At 43.8% G+C, this 21,999-nt stretch overlaps 1 protein-coding gene across 1 annotated transcript in view; it reads right to left on the bottom strand.

Moving 5' to 3' along the window:
• Positions 1-21,999, bottom strand: part of ROCK2 (Rho associated coiled-coil containing protein kinase 2) — a 428,174-nt gene that overhangs the window by 263,101 nt on the left and 143,074 nt on the right. The window contains exon 8 of the mRNA XM_030198858.1: positions 4,253-4,416. Within this exon, the coding sequence (XP_030054718.1) occupies positions 4,253-4,416 (164 nt within the window). The remainder of the gene's footprint in view (positions 1-4,252; positions 4,417-21,999) is intronic.

Raw genomic sequence — 21,999 nt, 5'->3', positions numbered from 1 at the left:
ACCAGTCCACTCATTGCTGCCACCATGCCCCGTTTCCTGCAGTGGGGAAGGTGTTGGTATTTCACTGCCACACTGCTCAGTGCTACAACTATTCCCCCCTCAATAGAAAATGAGTGTTGGGCAACTAAGACTAGATCTAGGAACTGTAATGTCCCAATTTATACCCCCCCCCACCCCCACCCAAGGTCAATTGACTTGTGCCTTTCACAATAATATATGCCTGGTGCCCCAATCCCATCCCTCTCCTCCAATATATGAAGAACCCTCAGCAAACCCAACTAACTCTCCTCCCTGACACAGAAGATCAAGGGACTAAGCTGTTCCAAAAGACCCCCAACACTGGACAACTTCCAAGCATACCTTAATAGATTGCCTATTCATATTATGTACTATAAACACCAAAAGGAAGCTCTCTCTGACACAATGGAAGTACAATGGCGAGGGCTAACAGTAATTTTGACAGATTGAGGTCATATTGCAAATATGTTGGCTTAGGATTAAGGCTTATTATTGTTGTGGAATGCAGAAAATCTTGGGGACACTGGGGGGGGGGGGGGCATGCACAGGAGTATAATCAGGACTACAAAGGACCTTATTTTTTATGCATCCTGGAAGAAGCTTGAAATCCTGACTGGCTGATCCTCTCTACGTTGTTTAGCACAGGGGATTCCAAAATGCAATATGCACATGTGTACTTGAACACTATTGGCCAATTTTCAGCTGCTGCAGTGACTGAATTAATTTAAATGCAGCATTTCATTTTATATATTCAGTATTGCTGTCCATATAAGTAGCAGCCACCATGTCAGCACTATTTAGTTTAAGGTCTGACTGGCAAGTCAGATGCAAAGCATTAATAAAGAAGGCTAAAAGAGAATATGAAGAGGAAACTTGCCACAGAGGCTAAAACTCACATTAACAACTTTTTCAGGTACATCAGAAGCAGAAAGCCTGCGAGGGAATCCATGGGGCTGTTAGATCACGAAAGAGCAAAAGAGGCACTCAGGGAGGACATAGTGGCGAAACTGAATAAATTCTTTGACATGGAGGAGAAACTGAATGAATTCTTTGTTCTGTCTTTAAGGAAGACGATGTAAGAGATCTGCATGTACCGGAAATGCTTTTCAAGGGTGATGATGTGGAGGAAATGAAAGAAATATTGGTGAACCTGGAAGATGTATGGAGCCAAATTGACAAATTAAAAAGTAGCAAGTCACCTGGACCAGATGGCATACATCCAAGGGTACTCAAAGAACTCAAGCATGAAATTGCTGATCTGTGATATGTAACTTGTTGTTAAAATCATCCGTAGTACCTGAAGATTGAAGGGTGGCCAATGTGACGCCAATTTTTAAAAAGGGTTCTAGGGGTGATCGGGAAAATTATTGACCGGTATAGCCTGACATCGGTGCCGGGCAAAATAGTGGAAACTATTATAAAGAATAAATTATAGAACACGTAGACAAACGTGGTTTAATGGGACAGAGTCAGCATGGGTTCAGCTGAGTTAAGTTGTGCCTCACCAACTTGCTTCATTTCTTTGAAGATGTGAATAAACATGTGGATAAAGGTGAGCCGGTTGATGTAGTGTATCTAGATTTTCAGAAACCTTTTGATAAAATTCCTCATGAGAGACTCCTGAGAAAATTAAAGAGTAATGGGATAGGAGGCAAGGTTCTGGTGTGGATTAGGAATTGGTTATTGGACAGAAAACAGAAGGTAGGGTTAAATGGTCATTTCTCCCAATGGAGGAGAGTGAACAGTGGAGTGCCACAGGGATCTGTACTGGGACAGGTGCTATTTAACATATTTATAAATGATGTGGAAATCAGAACGGCGAGTGAGGTGATTAAATCTGCAGATGATACAAAAACTATTCAAGGTTGTTAAAACACGAGCGGACTGTGAAATATTGCAGGAAGACCTTAGGAAATTGGAAGACACAGCATCCAAATGGCAAATGAAATATTATGTGGACAAATGCAAGGTGATGCACATTGGAAAGAATAATCCGAATCACAGTTACCTGATGCTAGGGTCCACATTGGGGGTCAACGCTCAAGAAAAAGATCTGGGTTTCATTGTAGATAATGCGCTGAAAGCTTCTGCTCAGGGTGCAGCGGCGGCCAAAAAAGCAAATAGGATGATAGGAATTATTAGGAAAGGGGTGGTGAATAAGACCGAAAATACTATAATGCCTTTGTATTGCTCCATGGTGCATCCGCACCTTGAGTATTGCATTCAGTTCTGGTCACCGTATCTCAAAAAGATACAGTGGAATTAGAAAAGGTTCAAAGAAGAGCGACTAAAATGATAATGAGGATGGAACTCCTCTCGTATGAGGAAAGACTAAAGAGGTTTGGGCTCTTCAGCTTGGAAAAGAGACTGATGAGGGGAGATATGATTGAAGTCTTTAAAAATCCTGAGTGGTGTAGAAAGAAGGTAAATCGATTTTTTACTCATTCCAAAAGTACAAAGACTAGGGGACACTCAAGGAAGTTACATGGAAATACTTTTAAAACAAATAGGAGGAATATTTGTTCACTCAACGAGTAGTTAAGCTTGGAACTGTTTGCCAGAGGAGGTGGTAACAGCGGTTAGCATATCTGGGTTTAAAAAATGTTTGGCCAAATTCCTGGAGGAAAAGTCCATAGTCTACTATTGGGGCAGACATGGGAAGCAACTGCTTGCCCTGGGATTTGTAGAATGGAGTGTTGCCACGATTTGGGTTTCTGTCAGGTATTTGTGACCTGGCTTAGCCACTGCTTGGAAAACAGGATACTGGGCTAGATGGACCATTGGCTACTCTTATGTTCTTATGCTATTCAGCAGGTCTAAACTAAATCTATAATTTATCCAGATGATGGCTGAGTATCTCCACTAGCTACATAATTTTTTTGCCCACCCTCAACCTGACTTTACACTGCCCCATATTTATATGGATAAATTGCTGAATGGCTTTCACTAAACAGTCTGATATTATCCATATATTTTCTGAAATACATAAGTTATGTGTTCATTAGCTTCTGGTGATGAAATGTACAAATTACTTTCAGTATCAGCTCCTGTATTTTACACCTACTACAAAGGCTTCCTCTTATAAGAATGCAAAAAAAAAAAAGAGAGAGAGAAGAGAAGAAAAGAAAAGCGTATTTATTCAACAGAAGGGCAATTCTACAACACAGGCACCCACATTTACGCATTCAAATATTTAGAATAATGGCATATACACGCATATATTTGAATAAATGCAAAAATTAAGCCTAAGCACTATTCAGAAAATACACACTTGACTTATATAACGTGTATTTGCAAGAGAGGGTGTACATGGGAGAGGAGTATGGGCAGGACACAGGCAGAGCTTCCACTTATGCAGGTAACTTACAGAGTACTATAGGTTACATGAGTACCTGCCATACTTAGGCACTCACACTTTAACCCGAGTATGTGAAAGTGCCTAAATGTTAAGCATGTTAATACCCAGTTCTACTACTATTCTACAAAAGAAAAGCAGGCACCTACAATCCTTTACAGAACAGGCTCCTAATGCATGTGCTCTGGGCAGGCGCCTAACTGGGGGCATCTAGTTATAGAATTTTGCCCTAGGTGTTTGATGTGGATTTCAACTCACTATTAATGCAGAGTTCAAACAATTAATGCACCATGTTAACAGCTCGGGTTAACTGTCACATTAACCATCCAACACAATTTCACACTAGGGGGGTGGGGAAGGAGGCGGTGTGCTTTGCAGTGAATGCAGGTATCGTTAATATGTATTACCTGCTAACCTTAAGAGATGTAGTTAACTGCATACTGCCTTAGCAACTGCACTGCTCATATGTGGTTGTGACCACTACACCATGTAAGTGGCAGGGCTACCTTCCCCAAGTGTCAGAACACCTCCTACAATTACAGCAAAGGCTTGGCAGCTATACTTTTTGCAGTTAACATACACTGACTGAAAAGCCTTAATACGGATTAGTAAAAATCCCCTTACTGTTTTGCCTATTAATTGCTGTTTTAGCATGCAAACTAAAATTTTCAGGTTATGCACACTAGAACTGTTTAGAAGGAGTTTTAGTACATAGGTTGCTAAACCTACAAAAAAAATTGAAAGTAAACTAAAAGCATATTACATAACATGCTTTTCCTTTACAGGCACCAAAACTAAGAATGTGAAAGCACATATAAAGGCAAACTCAAATAGAACTGTACAGCATATTAATGCATATAGAAAATTGAAAGCTTCCACATACAGATTTTCTCTATAGTAGGTGAATCCTATAAAAGGCAACTGGTTTCCCACAAAGGCTTTAGAAATCGGAAAGGTCTCTACATCTCCTTTATCGTCCTCAATATCATCAAAGTTACTGCTGTCTACATCACTGCTCAACTCAGGCACCACAGGCGCTGCAGCTAAAAAAAAAAGAAAGAAAAGAAAACATTTGATCAATTTTCTCACCACATAACTTTTTCAGACACACTTCAGGAAGGTTCCATTCATTATCTGCTATGGTGTAGTGTGCCATTGCCTTGCCAATTTTACAGCTATACAAGTATTTATTCACTTATTCAGGATACAATTGCTTTCTTTAAAACTGTCATATTTCTTCAGATACACAATCAGAGTTGTCACATATCTTATTTTCTTAGAGCATGGTCTATTTGGACCATGATCCTGGATTATAATATATCTGATCCAGGTGACTAAATACAAACAAAGCAAGATCTGGGATCACACACACAAACACACTTACATATAATCATCTCTGATTTTCTTTCCTTAGCTACAAATCATGAAAAGTCAGGTAAATATTCTAACCAAAGGTTTTATACCACAGTCTGCAGGGTTTGACAAGTTGGAAACTTCACATAGCATAAATAGATCCAAGAGATTTACAGCTGCACACATCTCCGACATACTGAAATCATTTATTCTGTGCAGGTATGTATGAACAATCAGAAGTCTATTTCTAAGTATTAATAAAGTTAATTTTAATCACTTACCATTATAGACTGGGAAAGAATTTCTATCAGTAATCATTTCTTTTTTTAAATATGTGTTAATGTGGAAATACTGCAGGCAAGAAACTTATGAAGCGACAACATTGTGCCTTTACTTAAGCATTACATTCCTGCAATGACATCAGGAGCCTGTATCCATTACCTATACCTCTGGAAATTATATGATTCTACACAAACACAATTCTGTATATAATATATGAACACATAATCATACAAAATCACATACTTCACTCCTCACCCTTCCCCTCCCCCAGGGAGACAGGTACACTTCTCTTCACTCCTTTCCACGTAATGCCTTTACCCTTAGAGGCAGAGGGCCATGAAGAAGATACAGGGCTGGCAAGGGGATGTAGCATGGTTCCCATATGGATTGCATGTGTATATACAGTGGTGGAAATAAGTATTTGATCCCTTGCTGATTTTGTAAGTTTGCCCACTGACAAAGACATGAGCAGCCCATAATTGAAGGGTAGGTTATTGGTAACAGTGAGAGATAGCACATCACAAATTAAATCCGGAAAATCACATTGTGGAAAGTATATGAATTTATTTGCATTCTGCAGAGGGAAATAAGGGATCAAATACTTATTTCCACCACTGTAAAGCGAATGCTACATACCTGTAGAAGGTATTCTCCGAGGACAGCAGGCTGATTGTTCTCACTGATGGGTGACGTCCACGGCAGCCCCTCCAATCGGAATCTTCACTAGCAAAAGCCTTTGCTAGCGCACCGCGCATGCGCGTCCGTCTTCCCGCCCGAAAACGGCTCGTACCGGCCAGTCTCATATGTAGCAAGACAAAGAGAAGGGAAGACACAAAAGGGGAGGCAGGCTACAGGTATGTAGCATTCGCTTTCTCCGAGGACAAGCAGGCTTGTTCTCACTGATGTGGTATCCCTAGCCCCCAGGCTGACTCAAAACAACAACTATGGTCAATTGGGCCTCGCAACGGCGAGGACATAACTGAGATTGACCTAACAATTTATCCAACTAACTGAGAGTGCAGCCTGGAACAGAATAAACATGGGCCTAGGGGGGGGGAGTTGGATTCTAAACCCCGAACAGATTCTGAAGCACTGACTGCCCGAACCGACTGTCGCGTCGGGTATCCTGCTGCAGGCAGTAATGAGATGTGAATGTGTGGACAGATGACCACGTCGCAGCTTTGCAGATCTCTTCAATAGTGGATGACTTCAAGTGGGCTACCGACGCTGCCATGGCTCTAACATTATGAGCCGTGACATGACCCTCAAGAGCCAGCCCAGCCTGGGCGTAAGTGAAGGAAATGCAATCTGCTAGCCAATTGGATATGGTGTGTTTCCCCACAGCCACTCCCCTCCTGTTGGGATCAAAAGAAACAAACAATTGGGAGGACTGTCTGTTGGGCTGTATCCGCTCCAGGTAGAAGGCCAATGCTCTCTTGCAGTCCAATGTGTGCACTGACGTTCAGCAGGGCAGGAATGAGGACGGGGAAAGAATGTTGGCAAGACAATTGACTGGTTCAGATGGAACTCCGACACAACCTTTGGCAAGAACTTAGGGTGAGTGAGGAGGACTACTCTGTTATGATGAAATTTGGTGTAAGGAGCCTGGGCTACCAGGGCCTGAAGCTCACTTACGAGCTGAAGTAACTGCCACCAAGAAAATGACCTTCCAGGTCAAGTACTTCAGATGGCAGGAGTTCAGTGGCTCAAAAGGAGGTTTCATCAGCTGGGTGAGAACGACATTGAGATCCCATGACACTGTAGGAGGCTTGACAGGGGGCTTTGACAAAAGCAAACCTCTCATGAAGCGAACAACTAAAGGCTGTCCCAAGATCGGCTTACCTTCCACACGGTAATGGTATGCACTGATTGCACTAAGGTGAACCCTTACAGAGTTGGTCTTGAGACCAGACTCAGACAAGTGCAGAAGGTATTCAAGCAGGGTCTGTGTAGGACAAGAGCGAGGATCTAGGGCCTTGCTGTCACACCAGACGGCAAACCTCCTCCATAGAAAGAAGTAACTCCTCTTAGTGGAATCTTTCCTGGAAGCAAGCAAGATGCGGGAGACGCCCTCTGACAGACCCAAAGAGGAAAAGTCTACGCTCTCAACATCCAGGCCGTGAGAGCCAGAGACCGGAGGTTGGGATGCAGAAGCGCCCCTTCGTCCTGTGTGATGAGGGTCGGAAAACACTCCAATCTCCACGGTTCTTCGGAGGACAACTCCAGAAGAAGAGGGAACCAGATCTGACGCGGCCAAAAAGGAGCAATCAGAATCATGGTGCCTCGGTCTTGCTTGAGTTTCAACAAAGTCTTCCCCACCAGAGGTATGGGAGGATATGCATACAGCAGACCCTCCCCCCAGTACAGGAGGAAGGCATACGATGCCAGTCTGCCGTGGGCCTGAAGCCTGGAACAGAACTGAGGGACTTTGTGATTGGCTCGAGATGCGAAGAGATCTACCAAGGGGGTGCCCCACACCTGGAAGATCTGTCGCACTACACGGGAATTGAGCGACCACTCGTGAGGTTGCATAATCCTGCTCAACCTGTCGGCCCAGACTGTTGTTTACGCCTGCCAGATATGTGGCTTGGAGCACCATGCCGTGGCGGCGAGCCCAGAGCCACATGCTGACGGCTTCCTGACACAGGGGGCGAGATCCGGTGCCCCCCTGCTTGTTGATATAATACATGGCAACCTGGTTGTCTGTCTGAATTTGGATAATTTGGTGGGACAGCCGATCTCTGGAAGCCTTCAGAGCGTTTCCAGATCGCTCATAACTCCAGAAGATTGATCTGCAGATCGCGTTCCTGGAGGGACCAGCTTCCTTGGGTGTGAAGCCCATCGACATGAGCTCCCCACCCCAGGAGAGACGCATCCGTGGTCAGCACTTTTTGTGGCTGAGGAATTTGGAAAGGACGTCCCAGAGTCAAATTGGACCAAATCGTCCACCAATACAGGGATTTGAGAAAACTCGTGGACAGGTGGATCACGTCTTCTAGATCCCCAGCAGCCTGAAACCACTGGGAAGCTAGGGTCCATTGAGCAGATCTCATGTGAAGGTGGGCCATGGGAGTCACATGAACTGTGGAGGCCATGTGGCCCAGCAATCTCAACATCTGCCGAGCTGTGATCTGCTGGGACGCTCGCACCCGCGAGACGAGGGACAGCAAGTTGTTGGCTCTCGTCTCTGGGAGATAGGCGCGAGCCGTCTGAGAGTCCAGCAGAGCTCCTATGAATTCGAGTTTCTGCACTGGAAGTAGGTGGGACTTTGGATAATTTATCACAAACCCCAGTAGCTCCAGGAGGCGAATAGTCATCTGCATGGACTGTAGAGCTCCTGCCTCGGATGTGCTCTTCACCAGCCAATCGTCGAGATATGGGAACACGTGCACCCCCAGCCTGCGAAGTGCCGCTGCTACTACAGCCAAGCACTTTGTGAACAGAGAGCATAGCCAATCGTTTTCCTGAATCATGGGAAGAAGGGTGCCCAGGGAAAGCATCCTGAACTTTTCTTTGACCAGATATTTGTTCAGGGCCCTTAGGTCTAGGATGGGACGCATCCCCCCTGTTTTCTTTTCCACAAGGAAGTACCTGGAATAGAATCCCAGCCCTTCTTGCCCGGATGGCACGGGCTCGACCGCATTGGCGCTGAGAAGGGCGGAGAGTTCCTCTGCAAGTACCTGCTTGTGTTGGAAGCTGTAAGACTGAGCTCCCGGTGGACAATTTGGAGGTTTGGAGGCCAAATTGAGGATGTATCCTTGCCGGACTATTTGAAGAACCCACTGATCGGAGGTTATGAGAGGCCACCTTTGGTGAAAAACTTCCAACCTCCCTCCGACTGGTAGGTCGCCCGGCACTGACACTTGGATGTCGGCTATGCTCTGCTGGAGCCAGTCAAAAGCTCGTCCCTTGCTTTTGCTGGGGAGCCGAGGGGCCTTGCTGAGGCGCACGCTGCTGACGAGAGCGAGCGCGCTGGGCTTAGCCTGGGCCGCAGGCTGTCGAGAAGGAGGATTGTAGCTACGCTTACCAGAAGAGTAGGGAACAGTCTTCCTTCCCCAAAAAAATCGTCTACCCTGTAGAGGTAGAAGCTGAAGGCTGCCGGCGGGAGAACTTGTCGAAAGCGGTATCCCACTGGTGGAAGCTGCTCTACCACCTGCTCGACTTTCTCTCCAAAAATGTTATCCGCACGGCAAGGCAAGTCCGCAATCCGCTGCTGGAGCCTATTCTCCAGGTCGGAGGCACGCAGCCATGAGAGTCTGCGCATCACCACACCTTGAGCAGCGGCCCTGGACGCAACATCAAAGGTGTCGTACAACCCTCTGGCCAGGAATTTTCTGCACGCCTTCAGCTGCCTGACCACCTCCTGAAATGGCTTGGCTTGCTCAGGGGGAGCTTGTCCACAAAGCCGCCAAACTGCCGCACATTGTTCCGCATGTGCTCGTGTAGAGCTGGTAAGACTGGATTTTGGCCACGAGCATAGAAGAATGGTAGGCCTTCCTCCCAAAGGAGTCTAAGGTTCTAGAGTCCTTGCCCGGGGGCGCCGAAGCATGCTCCCTAGAACTCTTAGCCTTCTTTAGGGCCAAATCCACAACTCCAGAGTCGTGAGGCAACTGAATGCGCATCAGCTCTGGGTCCCCATGGATCCGGTACTGGGACTCGATCTTCTTGGGATTGTGGGGATTACTTAGTGGCTTGGTCCAGTTCGCCAGCAATGTCTTTTTGAGGACATGATGCATGGGTACTGTGGACGCTTCCTTAGGTGGAGAAGGATAGTCCAGGAGCTCAAACATTCAGCCCTGGGCTCGTCCTCCACAACCACCGGAAGGGATGGCCGTAGACATCTCCCGGACAAAGGCCGCAAAAGACAGACTCTCGGTAGGAGAAAGCTGCCTTTCAGGGGAGGAGTGGGATCAGAAGGAAGGCCCTCAGACTCCTCGTCAGAGAAATATCTGATGTCCTCCTCCTCTTCCCACGAGGCTTCACTTTCGGTATCAGACACAAGTTCACGGACCTGTGTCTGAAGCCGTGCCCGGCTCGACTCCGTGGAACCACGGCCACGGTGGGAGCGTCGAGAGGTAGACTCTCTCTCCCGCATCGGCGAAGCTCCCTCCGCCGACGTAGTCGGGGAGCCTTCCTGGGAGGCGACCGCAGTCGGTACCATGCACGCGGCACCGTGTCGGAGACCTCACCCCGGGCAAGGGGCCAGCCGGCGCCTCACTCGACGGTACCGGTGGCGCAAGCACCCCCGGTACCGGAGGGGAAGGGCGCAACAGCTCTCCCAGAATCTCTGGGAGAACGGCCCGGAGACTCTCGTGCAGAGCGGCTGTGGAGAAAGACGTGGAAGCCGATGCAGGTGTCGATGTCAGAATCTGTTCCGGGCGTGGAGGCTGTTCCGGCTGTCCATAGTGGAGCGCATCGACACCTCTTGAACAGAGGGTGAGCAGTCCTCTCGGTGCCGATGCCTACTGGGTGCCAACTCCCTCGGCGACCCAGAGCTCTCGGTACCGACGTGGGAAGGGGACCGGTGTCGATGCTTCTTTGACTTTTTCAAACGAAGCATGTCACCGGAGCGTCCCCGGGCAGCCGACGAGGAGGACGTAGAAATCCAGCCGTCGCTTCCTCGGGGCCGAGGCCGAAGAAGGTCGTCCTCGGGGGGGCTGTACCGCAGGAGCCCTCAGGGTGGGGGAGACCCACCACGAAGGCTCACCGCCACCAGCAGGGGAATGGACAGCCCTCACCTGCACTCCAGTCGAAGCACCACCGTCCGACGACATCAGCAGAAGTGGAGGTTCCGGTACCACAGACGCAGCCTTCAGATGTCTCGGCCCCGATGCAGAGGGTCGATGCCTCGATGCACTCGCGGCTGAGGACGGAGGTCTGGAACGCTGTCGATGCACACGATACTCCCGGTGTCGATGCCGATGAAGAGCCCGAGAACAAAATGTTCACTGGGCCAATCTCGCTACCTGAGTCCGCTTTTGAAAAGGGCGCACAGACTACAGGCTGCGGGCGGTGCCCAGCCCCCAGACACTGAAGACATGACGCGTGCCTGTCAGTGCGCGAGATTACCCCGGGCGCACATGGGGGCACTTCTTGAAGCCGCTGGGAGACTTCGATGACATGGGCGGAAAAATCACGCCGGCGAAATCAAAACTTGTAATTGCGGTAGCACCAAAAGAGGGGGAGAAAAAAAATTTGACCCGAGGCCTCAAAAGGGCCTCCCCGAAGACGAAAGATAACTTACCGGGGGCAAAAACTGAAGATAGAGGAAAGGGAAAAAGACGAAAGGTCCTCTTCCGAAATCCGTTTTTTTTTTTTGTTGTTGTTGTTTTTAGCGAAAGTCAAAAAGAGACGCGCGACAGGCTCGACTTAGGGGCGCGAAACGGCGTAACACGACCGAATCCGAGCGCAGACAAAAGAAGACTGGTGCCGGCACGAGCCGGAGTCTTCGGGCGGGAAGACGGCCGTGCATGCGTGGTGCGCATCAGCGCGCGAGAGGGCTAGCAAAGGCTTTTGCTAGTGAAGATTCCGATTGGCGGGGCTTGCCGTGGACATCACCCATCAGTGAGAACAAGCAGCCTGCTTGTCCTCGGAGAAAACTGTATCAAGCAGCTTAGTAGCACTTCATCCCTGCCCAATACTCATGGCTCTATGGGGGGGGGGGGTGGGTGGGAATGTGGGGATGATTATTATAATTGAGCAGTGGAACACCAAGATCTTCCCCACTGGAAGAAACATGTCATGGTGGCAGCAATGAGTGATGGACTGGTGGGGGGGGGGGGGGGGTTAGGACAGCCAAAAAGCTGTGTGGATGTGAATTGGTGATGTAGCAGATGAGGAGCTCAAGAGCTGCCTGCCACATAGTGCAGGAAGCCCAAGGATGGGTGTGAGCATTAGGGACTTATGAAGAGTCTGGATCTCCCCTTATTCCTGCCCCCTCCCATATATACATCTTTCATCCGTTCAGGAAAAGAGACACATTTACACTGTGCCACTCACACCTGAAAACACATGCAACTGCACTCCCTCATCCCTGCAACTGCACACACACACCCCCACACACAGTTTGCTCTTGGCCCTGCAGCAACATGCATACACCTTTCATGCTTGTAGCAACACACACAGAGCCTCTCATACCTAAAGGAAATTTATAATATTCTATTTAACATATTTTGTAAAATTATAACTATTCTTTTTCATAATTTTCCCATTCTTGGTGCAGGATTCCCTAGAGTGTAATTACTGTAGTACTACTGTAATCAGTTACATGAACCAAATTAAAAATAAACAAAGTGGGGTTGCTTACTTCCTTACTATTTCCAAAGATCAAAGTATAATTTAGACTTTCAATGTTCTACCCATACACCAAAACAGTCAAGGCAATTAAATACATCAGGATCCCCAACTAGGATACCAGGAAACCCTCAAGAACATATTCATCATTAGAAATTATACACTGAAATATATTATTTAAAAACTCTAAACGTTACACATAGAGAGTGATTTTGATTACTAAAATATAAAATGGTATTATGCCAGAATTTGGATTATGGCTCACCAATTTATCTAAACTTCAATTATTCTTGTTTAACATAAATTGTACATAAATACTAGAGTACAAATACATTAAAATTAGAGATAATTATAAAAGGATATCTATATCATATTGCACAAACAATAATAAGTGCCTAAATTTTATTTTGCACCAGGTGGGTGAATGATGAAAATGAGGACCTTAGTATGATAAAAGTCCACAAGTTGTCTACAGAAACATATGTCTTCTTCAAATCTGTAACTCTCATCTCACCTACCGATGAACACTGATGACCACCAATACGCAGATGTTGGATGATAAAAATGTGTTTTACTATAATGTTACATTACTTTTGTGAATAGTTTTTCCACCTAGTCTACAATAATGAATAACTGTCAGCTATAACACAACAGAAATAATATACATTGTACAGACCACTAGTATATGGTAAAAGTTAAGTTGCATTGAATAAAGTTAAGCTTCTCTCAGAAGCATCAACCACTCTTTTCCAAACAATTCCCAATCTATTCCAGTTCACTCTTCTGTACCTTCTAACAATCTAATCCCTTTAGCACAAATCTATTTGCCATAACATATACTCAGTGCTTACAGAGCATAAATTAACTCCTCTATGCAGAAAAATCTGAATAGGACATCAAAAACTGCATATGTTAACCTGCAAAGTAGTAATTTTATGTTTTAAAAAAATACAGACCCTTGTCAATTCAGCCATTCATCTACCTAAATTTTCTCTTTCAAGAAACAAACTAGTAGGGAGTGGGACCATTTTAAAAAAAAAAAAGAAAAATGATCACTTCAGACATGATGCTTAATAGCAGGTTGGCTCTCCTTCTCCACCTATATCAATGGCTACAAGTACAACTTGTATGGAAAAATAGAAGAGAAGCAAACCATATGAAAAACACACAGTCTTTATTTGCCACTTTTTAACTTCCAGGTTCTAAACAAGTTCACCCGATATTGCCAAAGGGCTGCCTCAGGGGCGGATGAATACAGCTGGTGTGAAAAACTCAAGCCTCACCAACTGATAAAACCAGTGTCTCCAAATGGCTTAGCTTCCTGTCACTGTGAGTGGGATTAGGTCACAAACTGACAGGAAAAGGAGACATCGAAATACACACCAGCATTTATGCATATCTTGAATCAGAAGTTTCTGCCCAAGCCAAAAGTACTTGGTAGATGCTGGAAGTAATCACGGCAAGGTGTAGACCTCTAAATACTCAAGATTGAACATGGTGAATGAAGCTAGGTCTCCTTAAGCCTCTCCCCCCCCTCCCGGCCAATCAATACCACTCTGACATTCTTAAAAATACATTAGAGCCTATCAATATACTCAGTAATGCAATGTAATATCAAGTGCTACTGGAGAGATGTGTTTAGTGATTTTATTTATTTCTTCTGTTTATATCTGCCTATCTAGAATAAGCTCAGATGGGCTTACACATTTTACAACTGTGAAAAAAAACCACAACATAAAAGCACACCATGACAATATTAAAACATACAGAACAAACACATGAGACTTCATGTTAAAATATGCATATACCTTAAACGAAACTTTGTTAAAAAGTCTTGCTGGAACAGTGCTTCCGAAGACTCAAATAGGAATACAGCATATGTAGTTTTCTACAGACAGGGTTCCATAACTCTGAGCAGACAAAGGAAAGTGCCTTTTTGCATGTATCTACCCATTCAATTGCTTTGGGCTCTGCAACAGACAAAGAGCATCTTTAACTTTGCAGAGAAGCCTCATAGGCATATAGTAGGTCAAGCAATCTCTCAAGTATCTGATATTTTTATCATCAAAACCTAATGTACTGTTACCAGAAGTTTAAAAATGTATTAGTGAAGATACTGGCAACCAATGTAAATTTCATTTTTGTTTTTAAGCCGTACAGCAGACAAAGCTACTGTATTCTAAACAAGTTAGTTTCTATTCAACTGCCACTTGGACAGACTTATCCATAGCTGCCAGGGTGACTATCCTATTGCTGATTTTGATATCATCTGCAAAGAGGCAAACTTTACCTGATAACTCTTCTGCAATATCACTCATGAGAATGTTTACAAAATCTGAACAAAGGATCAATCCTTGCAGCATACCTTTGAGGACAGTGGTGTTCCTCAGAGATCAGACCCTGGTCCAGTTCTTTTAACATTTTTGAGAGCACTAGCACAGAACAGTTTTCCGGTAAGGCTTGCCTCTCTGTGGAAGATACCAAAATGTACAATAGGGTGTAAACCTTGAAAGGTGTAGCAAATATGAGGAGGGTTCTAGCAAAACTTGAACAATGGTCTAGAACGCAGAAGCTAAGATTTAATACTAGAAAATGCAGGGTCATGCATTTAGGATGCAAAAAAAATCCAAAGGAGCAGTACGGTAAAGTGAGTGAAGTCAGTGCACCAAAGAAGAGCAGGACCTATGGGTGATCATAGCTGATGACGTTTAGGTGGCCAAACAGGTAGAAAAGACAATGGCAAAAGCCAGAAGAATGCTAGGGCACATAGGGAGAAGAATGGCCAGGCAGAAAAAAAAAGGAAAAGACAGGGCCTCTGTAAGTCTCTGGTGAGACCTTATTTGCAGGCACTGTGTACAATTCTGAGAGTGCACTTTCAAAAATATAAATAGGATGGAGTCTACAAACCATCAACAGTCTTCAACATAAGAATAAGGGGACAAAGATCTCAGTATGTGTGCTTTGGAAAAAAGTGGGAAACAGGAGATACCGATAGTGACACTTAAATACTTTTCATGCTATAAATGCACAAGTCCAATACCAAAAAGCATCCTATATAAACCCAAGAGCTCCCAAATGATATGTATGTTAAAGGGGCAAGTCTTAGTCTTTCATAGTCAATTATAATTTGAGACTGACTGCGGCATTTTATAGCAAGCTAAGTGGCGAATAAGACCTTTTTTCATATACTCATTGAATCTATCCCCTTATTATAAATCCAAGTGCTGGAGTGCTATAGTGCAAATGTTTGTGCAAATCAAATAATTCAAAACCATTCAGGAAAGCTGAATTAAATGTAATTATAGAAATAACTAAGTCTCTTGAAACCAGTACTTAAAGCCATTTAAAAATCACTTAGCTAAAGAATCTCAGGCAGTCCAAATGTCCCAAATGTTTGAGATGTTGAACTGCTTGGATTCTACAGCTAAAGTGTTTTTTTAATTGGCTTTAAGTACTTTAATATACAGCTTTCAAGAGATTTTAAAATGAGTTATTTTTAATATTGCATTTAGCTGAACTTTTGTTGTCTGGCTTTGAATTATTTGATTTACATAAACTTTTGAACTATAGTATTTCAGCACATTGCCTTTATAAAAAGGGGTATAGTCACTGATTAACATAAAAAAGGTTCATATTCACCACTTAGCTTACTATAAAAGCTACACTCAGTATGATGTTATAATGACTACAAACCATTCTGAGACTTGCCCCTTTGACATATATATCTATAGATAGCTGTGGAAGGTTGAAGGAGCCACATAAAGTCTGTTTTAACAGCATTAAGTTTGAACTTATTACCCCTTGCCACTTAATCATATCATCACAGCCTTGTAATTTTGTAATATTAATCATACTATCATCATCCAGATGACAATATAGTTGAATGCTGTCCACTTATATATGGAAGGGAATAATCCATTCCCTGATGAACGGACAGGAAATGTAGATAGACATTGAACAGGATGAGACAACACAAACCTATGAAGACACCACATTACATCTTCCAAAGAATATTCACCTGTACGCCTAGTAAATCTACCACATTTCAGTTACTCGAAAGAATTGTTGTCAGGAATTACCACTATTGTTAGCAGAATCTGTGGTACTTCAGGAGTCAAACACCACACACCAGAATGAGAGAGAAATCTTCTTTATTTGCCAGCAACACAAGTAGGACATCAGCGCTAGCTCTCTCCTTCAGCTCTCTGTGTCTTGTGTCTCCTGTCTTGGTTCCTTCTCTTCTCAACTCCTTCTCTTCTAACATAAGCTGCTTCTGTTCCCATTTATATAGGGTCCTAAACCCTTCTAGCCCCCCTTTCTCACCAGATGGTAAAGAATAGATTGATTACCCTGTCTTGAACTAATTATCTCTACACATTTACTCAAAAATATCAGTTACATAGGTTTGAGATATTTCCTAAACTGACCTATGACCTGGGGCCTCTCAAACTAGACAATGTGGTACCTATCTCTGCATTTTATTATTATTAATTCTCAGATTCCCAGTTAACTTAAAATTAAGGGGCCAATCTTGCTTAATGGCACACAGACATGGTTTGTTATTACTTTCAGGAGACCAGTCCTACACTTTGTTAAAATCAATCAAGGAGAAGAATTGACTTTTCCTGACCTCTTTCACCTATTAGCTTCATACACAGAACTAGCTAGGACTGTGGTATATTCAAACAGATGATGATCTCTTAAACTGCAGACAAATCTCACTTGAAAGTCAGACACTAAATTGAAAAGATATTTTACATAGAGAATAGAACTTATTAATTAAACAGAATAAAACATATTTTAAAATAAGCAGAAATCAGAATTCCTTATAAGACAAAATCTAAATCATCTAGAATTATTTAAATCTACTCTATCTCCTTCTAAACAGCGTTCAGTCTAATCTTTTAAAACTGCAGTATGCCTTGCTTAGAATGGCATCCAGATGTGGCAAATAATACCTATGAACAATCCATCACTCAAAAAGGGACAAAGAAAGTTTTATTTCTCTCTGACCTTTCTAACCTCTAGTCTAGCAAAAGCTAGACATTTGAGTAATTAAAACTAGATGGTATTCTATCACTTGCAGGACTGAACCAAACAACACAGAATTAACAAATTAATATGATTTCTCTATCCAGGGCTGCCTCAGAATGACAATACAACATAGCATTACCCTACACTATAATCTGTAAGTGGTCCAACAAAACAGCCTGATTAATAGTGTATTCAAAAGAATGCCAAGTGTGCAAAGTTTGTATACCAAGGGAAAATAGGCGACATCTCAGACTCTATTGCTCATAAAAGGCCCATCTAGACAGGGTTTTAAAAACATAATACCTTCTACTATCTTAGAAAACTAAAATGCAACCACCAGTTCAAGCTCTTTCCTGAAAAATGGTAGAATTGCAGTGGGTGGCAGTTCTCCATCTTACCTTTTATCTAACTGATGCTTTAAAAAAAAAAAAAAAGGAATGAACTGCTTTATTAAATTTGTAATCGTACCTTTAGACTAGGAACCAATGATATCTTGAATCAGCTGCAAAAAGACTGCAATCATCCTGTTTCAGCAGCTAGGAAGGTCAATGCGCAGGTGGTATGCTTCACTTTGCCAAATGGTTCCTACATCATTTTGCAGGCAAGAACAGTGAACAACATAAAAAGCCTACTCCACCTACTGAGACCTCTGTGCTATGCTCTGCATCTCTTCACACTAAGTTTAACTCTTGATGAACCAGAGAAGGTTTTCTCAGAGAAGCCTAGTAAAATGGTCACATGTCAAAGATGCTGCTGATGGGGATCAGCTAGTCCTCGTGGAGAGACCGTTTCTACAGATCTTGACCCAAATTAAATAAGCCATGTGAATGATTTTGGCTAAAATAATTCTATACAAGTATAAACATTCCTTTTGCTTTTTTTTTTTTAACCAGTTGGTTATTCTCTTTTAAATGAGTTTGAAAGGCAATCTTATCTGTGCTCAAAGTAAGCTTCCTCCATGTCCCTTTCTAGGCGTTGCCCCTAGGTGGATTCTTAACTTTGTACAAAGCCTCTCTTTCATTTGAATTTGAACAAGTCTATCAAATACCAATATGTCTTTATTCTATACCTTCTATCAACTTCTCTCCAAAGTTTCGCAAGACACAAGAGGCAGGCAGAGCTCCAAAGACTCAATGTGTGGTTTGATGAACGACGGTACAGAGAGAGGGATTTAGATTTGTTAGGAACTGGGCAACATTCTGGGAAAGCGGGAGCCTGTTCTGAAAGAATGGGCTCCACCTCACCGGGATAGAACCAGGCTGTTGCTAACATTTAGAAAGCAGAGACAGCCGCTTTAAATTAAAATGGGGGGGGGGGGGGGGGGAGCCGACAGTCACCCAGGAGCGCATGGTTCAGAGTGGAGTATCCTTGAAGGAAACTATTGAAACAGGATCTTTAGGGTATCTCGAAAGAGGTTTCAATGCTGGTGAAAGAAAGCCAGTAGTGGTCATTGGGAGAACAGAGTAAAGGATGCACATTATCCCCATTAACATCAAAGCAGCCTGTACAATCAAGGAAAATAGACAATTTGAAGTGTCTATATACAAATGCCAGAAGCCTTAAAAATAAGATAGAACTAGAGTATATAGCACTAAATGAAGAGACCTGGTGGAAGAAGGACAATCAATGGGACGCTGTCAAGCAGATGATCAAAAGCCCCGCGCTGTTCCAAACAGCGCTCTAAAATAGCGCGGGGCGCTATTAGACATATGATCAGAGATAATGCATGCAAATTTAAGCAGCGCAATTATCTCTGATCATGGGGTAGAAGTGCGGGAGAATTGTGCCAGAGCATGCGCTCAGCACAATCCTCCCGCACTTGTTTGACAGGTCTGGGCTGGAGACCAATGAAAAGAGAAGAACGCCCATCTTTAAATTGGAAGATGGACGTCCTCAACTGCCCTGTTGCAGGGACGGCAAATTTCAAGGGGGTGTCGGAGGTATAGCAGCGGGGCAGTTGAGGACGTTCAAAATTTGGATGGTTCTGTGACGGGGCAGTTGAGGACGTTCACATTTTGGACGTTTCTGCAATGGGCAGTTAAGGACATCCAAAATTGGATGTTTCTAAGAGAAAGTGAAAATAACATGATCAAATTTGAGCTACCTGGAGTGAAGTCACTAAGGAATTCTACTGTGGCAGCTTTTAATTTTCAAAAGGGCACTATGAGAAAATGAGGAAATGGTTAAAAAGAAGCTGAAAGGATCAGCAGAAAAGATTAGGACTTTAAAACAGCGTGGACGTTGTTTAAAATTATCATGATGGAAGCCAAGATTAGATGTATTCCACATATTAATAAAGGTGGAAAGAAAGAGTAAACGACAGCCAGCATGGTTAAAAAGTGAGGTGAAAAAGAGGCTATTAAAGCCAAAAGAACATCAGTCAAAGAATGGAAAAAGGATCCAAATGAAGAAAATAAGAAGTAGCATAAGCATTGTCAAGATAGATGCAAAGCATTGATAAAGGCTAAAAGAGAGTATGAAGAAAACTTGAAGCAGAGACCAAAACTCATAGTAACATTTTTTTTTTCAGATATATCAGAACCAGGAAGTCTGCAAGGGAATCTGTGGGACAGTTAGATCAGGAAGGAGGAAAAGGGGCACTCAGGGAGGACAAGGCCATAGCGGAAAGACTGAATGAATTCTTTGCTTCAGGTCTTTACGGAAGAAGATGTAAGAGCTCTACATTGTACCGGAATGGTTTTCAAGGGGGACGATGCAGAGGAACTGAAAGAAATCTTGGTGAACCTAGAAGATGTACTGAGCCAATTGACAAGTTACAGAGTGACAAATCACCTGTACCAGATGGTATACATCCCAGGGTAACATAGTAACAGAGAAAATGACGGCAGATAAAGACCTGTATGGTCCATCCAGCTATCCAACAAGATAAATCATTTTACATTGGTATACAATACTTTATATGTATACCCAAGTTTAATTTGACCCTGCCTTTCTCAGGGCACAGACCGTAGAAGTCTCCCTAGTACTGTTCTTGTACTAAGTTCTGAAGCTAACGTCGAAGCCCCTTAAAAATTTACACTCCAGCCCATCCCTATCAATTCAGTCACAATCAGGGCGTAGACCATAGAAGTCTGCCCCAGCTCCCATTTTGTTCCCAATTACCAGCATCGCCACCCAATCTCCGCTAAGATTCTGTGGAACCATTCCTTCAAAACAGGATTCCTCTGGGTTTATCCCACGTATGTTTGAATTCCGTTACCGTTTTTCTTCACCACCACCTCCTGTGGGAGGGCATTCCACATTCCGACCACCCTCTCCGTGGAAAAAAATACTTCCTGACATTAGTCCCGAGTCCGCCCCCCTTCAACCTCAATTCATTTCCTCTAGTTCTACCTCCTTCCCGTCTCCAGAAAAGGTTCATTTGCAGATTAACACCTTTCAAATATGTGATCGTCTGTATCATGTCACCCTGTTCAGAGCTTTTTTTGTAGAAAAAAAGGTGTCAGTACTCGTATGGGCGGGGTCACCACATATGGCTCCACACCTATTGTAGCCACACCCCTTATACAGCCATGGCACATATAAACAGACATCACTGAAAATATTATACTAGTAGAGGAGAAAAAAATAACGTGATATTTTTCATTATAAATAATTTCTGTAAGCCGTTACTGCTCCAGTATACCCAGTGCAAAATAAGACAGCAGATGTAAATTCTCAAACTGGACATATTCCAAACACTAAAATGAAAATAAAATGATTTTTTTTCTACCTTTGTCTGGTGACTTTGTTTTTCTACCCATATTGGTCCCAGTCCTCTGAGTCTGCTGCTCTCTATCTGTTCTCAACTCCGTTTCCAGGGCTTCCTTTCCATTTATTTCTTTACTTTCCTCCTGTTCTTCTTCATTTACTTAACCCTACATCCATAAGTAAAAGCTGGGTCCTCCTCTGTGGAATTGACTGGAGGAGGTACAACGTGGATCCAGCTTTTGCCTATTTTCCTCCATCCATGTCCAGTTTTTCTCCTCTCTTCCCTTTCCCTCATCTCCATCCATGTACATCTTCTTCTTTTTTCTTTCCTCCCCTCCATCCATGTCCAGCACTTCTCCTCTCTCCTCACCTCCATCAATGTCCAGCATTTCTCCTCTCTCTTCCCTCCCCTGTATCCATATAAAGCAATAATTCTCTCTCCCCTCTCCTCCATCCAAATCCAGCATTTCTCCTCTCTCCCGCGAACTCCTCCATCCATCCATGTCCAGCAATTCTCCTCTATCTCCTGCTCTTTCTCCATCCATTTCCAGCATTTCCTCCTCCTCCCCTCCACCATCCATGTGCATCTCCTTCCTGTCTTCCCTCCCTCCATGTCCAGCATGTTCTCTTCTCTCCCCTGCCCTCCCATGTCCAGCAATTCTCCTCTATCCCCTGTACTCCCCTTCCATCCATGTCCAGCGATTCTCTCCTCTCCCCCATCCCTCTCATCCATGACAACAATTCTCCTCTCTCCCCTGCCACTCCACTTCCATCCATGTCCAGCGAATCTCTCTTCGCTGACCTCCCCTCCCCTCCATGTCCAACATATCCCAGGAAAACAATGACCTCAGAACTACATCTCCACCAAATTCCCTATGCTTATCTCGTATCCATCCCCCCTCTCTTTCATTATTCTAGATACTTAACATTATATTTTCTCTAGCAACACTCTG

The sequence above is a fragment of the Microcaecilia unicolor genome, chromosome 3 (assembly GCF_901765095.1).
Source record: "Microcaecilia unicolor chromosome 3, aMicUni1.1, whole genome shotgun sequence".
Classification (NCBI taxonomy): domain Eukaryota; kingdom Metazoa; phylum Chordata; class Amphibia; order Gymnophiona; family Siphonopidae; genus Microcaecilia; species Microcaecilia unicolor.
This window is presented reverse-complemented; position numbering and strand designations above follow the sequence as displayed.